The following is a 5,298-nucleotide window of genomic DNA, read 5'->3' as shown; positions in this document are numbered from 1 at the left end:
GCCCCGCCGGCGCAGCCCCGCCGCGGAGCGGCGGAGGCTGGTGGCTGCGTCGCCGCGGTCACCCGATACGCCGGTCCGCCGCCCGGGACTCGGGTTGCAGCAAGAGGAAGGGAGGTTAGACAGCCTAGTGGAAGCGGGGGGAGGGGCTATGGCTTGGTCTAACCTCGAGTCGCTTCCCGCGGTCCTCTTTACTGTGCCCACCCCTAAAGGTCTGACCTACCGCCGCCTTCCAGCCCACAGCCTCCCCTCGCCAGGGTCTCAGCTGTGCACTTTGTCCTTTTAATTCTCCTATGATTTAATCCCTAGCCAGTCCGGAAGGCCTATGACGCCTAAATTTCCTTGTTGGCCTCTGATGGATCTTGCCCTGCTGTGTGACTCTGGTCCTCTGCTGAATGTCTCTGTTCCTGCACTTTAGAAAAAAAAAACAAAAAACCTCAGACTCAGTTCTGGGGGATAAGGTGTGTGATGAATTCTAAGTATCAAGTGATTGCAAGATCTTGTGCACAGCCACTTTCTCAGGTAATTACAAAGCCCTGGGGCAAAGGTCCCCTCAAGCTCTCCTTTCTCCACAAGAGCAGATTCCAGATATGGACATACTAGAACTCCACCATCTGAGACAACTGAGCTTACCAAGTCCAGCCTCACTCCTGTCGGTCACCCTAACCTTATCACAGCCCAAGATGCTCCATCAGGGGACCTCTTGGGGAGGGGGATAGACACCCAGAACCTGCCTGTGCACGTCACACCTGTCCTCTGCCCCATCACCAAGTCTTCTAAGCCCCACTTTGGCCTCCACCACACACTTAGTCACTCAGGACAAGTCTCTCACTTGCTGTCTAGCGTTGGGAGCAGACACATCCCTGTTCCCCAAAGTTCAGCCAAGATGGGACGGAGAACCCGAAAGGAAGTGGGCAGAGTGCCCTGAGTGATGCCAGCACCAATCTGTTGCTAGATGGAGTTAGCTCAGCTCAGACGGCCATGCTCTGGAGGCTTGTGTCCTATGTGGTCACAATTTTCTTTCATTTAATTTTCAAGCCCCGTTGCTCTTCTCCATGAGGCATGGCTGTGTGAGGAACTGGCACCCCTTCCCTCCACTGGATCTGGCCACTATCCCTCCTCAGCTTCCTAAGCTGAACATCCTCAAGCCCAGCCCCTCCTGGGCAGTCCCCTCCCTATTGCAACGGACTCCCTGGTCCCTCATCCCCCCTTGGGCCTCAGATATCTCCCATGTCAGTGTCCAGGCTTGAGCTGGAGCCCAGCCCTAGTGTCCTAAGTGTGTCCCATCAGGGAAACTGAGACTTGATGAGAAACCTGGGAACAAGGACAGAACCAATGGCAAGATGCCCAAGTGTTCTTAAAAACTTGAGATTAAGCCTTGAGCATAGAAAGAAGGGTGGGAGAGAGACATCCTGTAGCACTTCCTGATGGTAGATCATCAGAGGAAGGTTGGTGGTGCTCAGAAATGGAAGAGTAGGGTGTGGATAAGGGAATAAGATGATCTCCTGAGGGGGGTGGAGAAGAAGAGACCTCTGGAAATGCAAGGAGCAAGATGGGATATGGGATTCTCCTTTTTAAAGGAGAAAGAATGTAGAAGTGTGTGTGTGTGTGTGTGTGTGTGTGTTAGTCCTGAGCATGGTCCCTCAAAAAGCTCCTTCCTCCAAACCAGCTAGTTTGGGGAGGTCATTGTAGGAAATTAGATAACCAGGGGAGTTGCACGTACAGGCCATAGATGTCTCCCCAAAATGGGGGGGGTCCTACATAAAAGAGAAAGGATTGCAAAATTAAAATTCTGGATATCCCCCCTCCAAAAGAAAAAATTCCTCCCCAAAGCCAAGCTCTGCCATGGGTTTGGGGGTGGTGGAGGTGGGTGACTCACCTGGGCAGGCTGGCCAGCCCCGGAGGGGGCGGAGTCGCCATGGAGGTGGGAGCAGAGGGAGCTGAGGAGGCACACAGGGTCCACGGTCCAGCCGCCAACCTGTGTGTGTGAAGCGGGGGACACCCCATTAGGGGGAGCGGGCAGGAGCCGCTGGGGCTGTGACAGGGCAGGGAAGGGCATGGCTGGGGCAAGCCTTGGGGCACAGAGGTCACACCACAGAGAGATGGAGGGTCTCTTACATTGGCTGCATCTCTAACTAGTACCAGGGCCATTTCTGGATGTTTGTCTCTCCTGTCGGGAGGAGGGTTCCCTGAGCCCAGAGCAGGGGCTTCCCTACCAGATATTCCTGAACTAAATCCCTGTGTCCTTCCTGACTTCCTCCCAGTGCCTGCCTGCCTGCCACATATTACACAGGGAGCTGCTCCTGGCCTTCTCCCTCCTCCTGAGGATGCCACCTCAGGCCTCACAGACATGGGAACACTGAGTAGGAACAACTTCACCCCACTTGTCTCTGCCCCAACAGCACATCTCCTTTCCCTGTTAACTCAGTGGAAGTGACTTCCTCTCCTACCCCAAGGCCACCAGACCTGATTCCTCGGGGACCCGTCCTCACAACCCTCTGGGCTTCAGCATCTTCAGCTTCATACCTCCCTTCCCCTGAGGGCCACTGAGCCAGTGTCATGCTTAGGCCCCCAGCACCCTGTGACATGTAAATTGGCCACTTAGACTCTGAGGGAGGGAATGGACGCTCAGAGAGTGGTTGTGCTTGGATTCACTCCCTGGGTATTTGCTCATGCCAGTGAACATGCCAGCTGCCTATGAGGCCCCTAAACATGGCCACATCCTGTCTCCCAGGCCTGCCACCCCTTGAAGCTACCACCAGGATAGCTTCATCTTTTTCCAGCTAAACCTTCCCAGAAGGTCTGTGGTCAGGGCTCTGGTTCCTCACCATCTCCGATCTCCTTAACCCCTGAAATTGGCCATTACGTCACTATGCCAAGAGAAATGAGTCCTTAGCCCTCTCCGGGCCCATAACTCCTGGCTGCTCCCCACTCACTCATCTGGACTTCGGAAGTACAGGTCCTCTTCCAGCAGCTGCTCCCTAGGGCCTTCCTTTTCTTCCTCATGGATGCAGAAGTTTCCTGGTACCCTTCCCTGACTATCACAGGCTCTCTTCTCTCTGCCTTGATGGCCCTCTTATGTCCCAGGACCTACTTCACAATTCTCCTCCTGAAGCTGTGGTTGCTCTGAAGTTGGAGGCATCCTCCCTGAAGGCCCCACCCACTCCTCAACTCCTCTTATATTCCTCCCCCCCAGACATTTCCTCCCCACCCTCCTGATCTCTCCAAGGCACCAACATCTCTCTGTCACCCTATTTTTTCCCGTCATTGCCTCCTAGATCCAGGCAGCAAACAACTTACGCTTAGTCACCCCTCCCATCGCCACCCCTTCTTTTCATCCTTCCAGGTATACTCTTCCTCTTCTCCTTTCCTTGCCTCCAGCCCCCTAGGGGCCCTCCTAGTCACCATTCCAAAACAAGCATGTCACCACGCTCTCTGGTCCCAATTTCCAGCCTTCCCTTGTATGTATATCCCGCAGCTCCCCAACCCCCTGAGCCTCTGGCACCAGCCAAGGGGAAATCTGCACCACTCCCCAAACCAACTCTGGTATATGCTCATGCCACTGCCCCCCACCCCCGCACCTCCAAGGACAGCATTCTCTTCCTCTCCTCAAACCCTTTCCTCCTTCCAAGCAGCTTTTCCTTCTGGAAGCCTTGCCTGATCAGGTCTGCCCACCTGATATCCCCTCCTCTGAACCCTCTCCATTCGAACTGTGTCCCTCATACAAAGTTTAACCATCCTTCCTCCCCTTTCCCCCCATTTGTCATCAAATGCCCCTGTTCCCACCAAGCCAGAGCACACAGGGCAACCACGGAGGGCCAGATGCTCATCTGTAGCTCTTCTTTATCCCAACCTGACCCTGCTCCCAGGAGGACTCTGGAGCTGGGGGAAGGCAAAAGCCAGACAGAACTAGAGGTGACCTCAGGGGGCGCAAACAGGGTACCAGAAATGTGCCAATGTGTCCTTGTTCCCTGCAGTGAGGGTAGGGACAGGGATGCTTCTCCCCAGCCACACCCAGTACTACCTGGATAAGGGAGACAGAGCAAGACAGAGCGACACTCCCCAAGTATTGACTGAAAGGATGCTAATTTGATGTGTCACCATCCCTTAGTCTCTTCTCCCAGAGGGGACAATACCTGAGTCTCAGCAGCTAATGTGCAGCAATCATTAAGGCACCCCACAAATTCAGAACAGAAAGCAGAATACTAGTCCCAAGAAAGAACTTTCTTACAGATCAGAAGCTCATGCTTGGTGGAGGGGTGCAGTCGGGAACCCAAGGATTGGGGGAAGGTTGAAAAGGGAAGCGTTGGGCCTGGGGCGTAGCTTGGTGATGGAGCCCTGGCCTAGCATGCATGCGCCCCACCCCAAATGGAAGGAAAACGTCCAGTCCAGAGGCAGAGGCAAAGGCCCCAACTCCCTCTGTAAGCAGGAAACAAACAAAGCAACACAGAGAGAGACCTCTAGCCCAGAATCACTCAGTGAGTCTTGGGATGAATCAGGGAGGAAGAGGTAAAAGACCCCAGTTGGGGCTCTATTCTTGAAGGGAGTGTGGACACATCAGATCCACCCTGCTGAGAATTCACAGACCCCACCTCTTACGGCCCACTGGGGGTGCCAAAGCCAAACATTCCAACTCCACCACTGGGCAGACCCTTGGGCTCAGAAGCCTCAGTCCCCATGGCTGTCCCTTCCCTTCCTCCCAGCCACTGCTCGGCCTCCAAGGCACACCTTCCTGCCCTTCTGCCCAAACAGCCTGAGGTGAAAAGGCTGGGTTCTCTCTACTCAATCCGTGCTCCAAATGCCACCACAGCTGAGCCCCCAATCCGCTTCCCCAGGCTCCAGAAAAGGCCAGCCAGGGCCACTGCCCTGGGGAGACAGTTCCCCAGCTCTGCCCTCCCGCCTCCCATCTGCCCCAGTAGCCTCTCATTTGCATTGAGCCTGGGGCACCGGAGCACCGGTCAGCCTCCCTCCCCGCCCGCCGCCCCAGCCCGCAGCAGGGCTCCCACTCACCTGCTCGCGCATCCTGTCCTGCTGGCCTCGGAGGGCCAGGGCGTGCTGGGGGTACTTGCTCTTCAGGTGGTCCATGAAGGCATCACGCTTGCGATCGGCGTCCGCCTTCTGGAGCCCGCTGAGAGCCTCCAGGCTCTGGGCGGCGATCACCGTGTGCCGCCGCTCCGACGTGTGCACCAGCCCCACGTTGGAGAAGCGCCGGCCCCCACCGCCCCCGCCGCCCCCTCCCCCCAGGGTCCGGTACTCCCGCGGGTACTCCGGCATCGTCCGCCGACAGCATGGGGGGCCTGC

The 5,298-nt window shown here is 56.2% G+C and overlaps 1 protein-coding gene across 5 annotated transcripts in view; it reads right to left on the bottom strand.

The window, feature by feature from the left end:
* Nucleotides 1-5,298, bottom strand: part of Srcin1 (SRC kinase signaling inhibitor 1) — a 64,973-nt gene that overhangs the window by 36,606 nt on the left and 23,069 nt on the right. For 4 of the 5 annotated variants that reach the window (XM_015506639.2, XM_048785567.1, XM_048785570.1 and 1 more), the window contains exons 4-5: nucleotides 5,008-5,293; nucleotides 1,877-1,975 (exon numbers count right to left, since the gene is read on the bottom strand). In XM_015506639.2, coding sequence (XP_015362125.1) covers nucleotides 1,877-1,975; nucleotides 5,008-5,271 — 363 coding nt within the window. In that variant the 5' untranslated portion in view covers nucleotides 5,272-5,293. Of the gene's footprint in view, nucleotides 1-1,876; nucleotides 1,976-5,007; nucleotides 5,295-5,298 lie in introns of all 5 variants that reach the window. The other variant, XM_048785575.1, reaches the window with a different exon arrangement.

The sequence above is a fragment of the Marmota marmota genome, unplaced genomic scaffold (genome assembly GCF_001458135.2).
Source record: "Marmota marmota marmota unplaced genomic scaffold, marMar, whole genome shotgun sequence".
NCBI classification, from domain to species: Eukaryota; Metazoa; Chordata; class Mammalia; order Rodentia; family Sciuridae; genus Marmota; species Marmota marmota.
The sequence above is the reverse complement of the archived record's forward strand: the minus strand, read 5'-3'. Positions and strand labels throughout refer to the sequence as shown.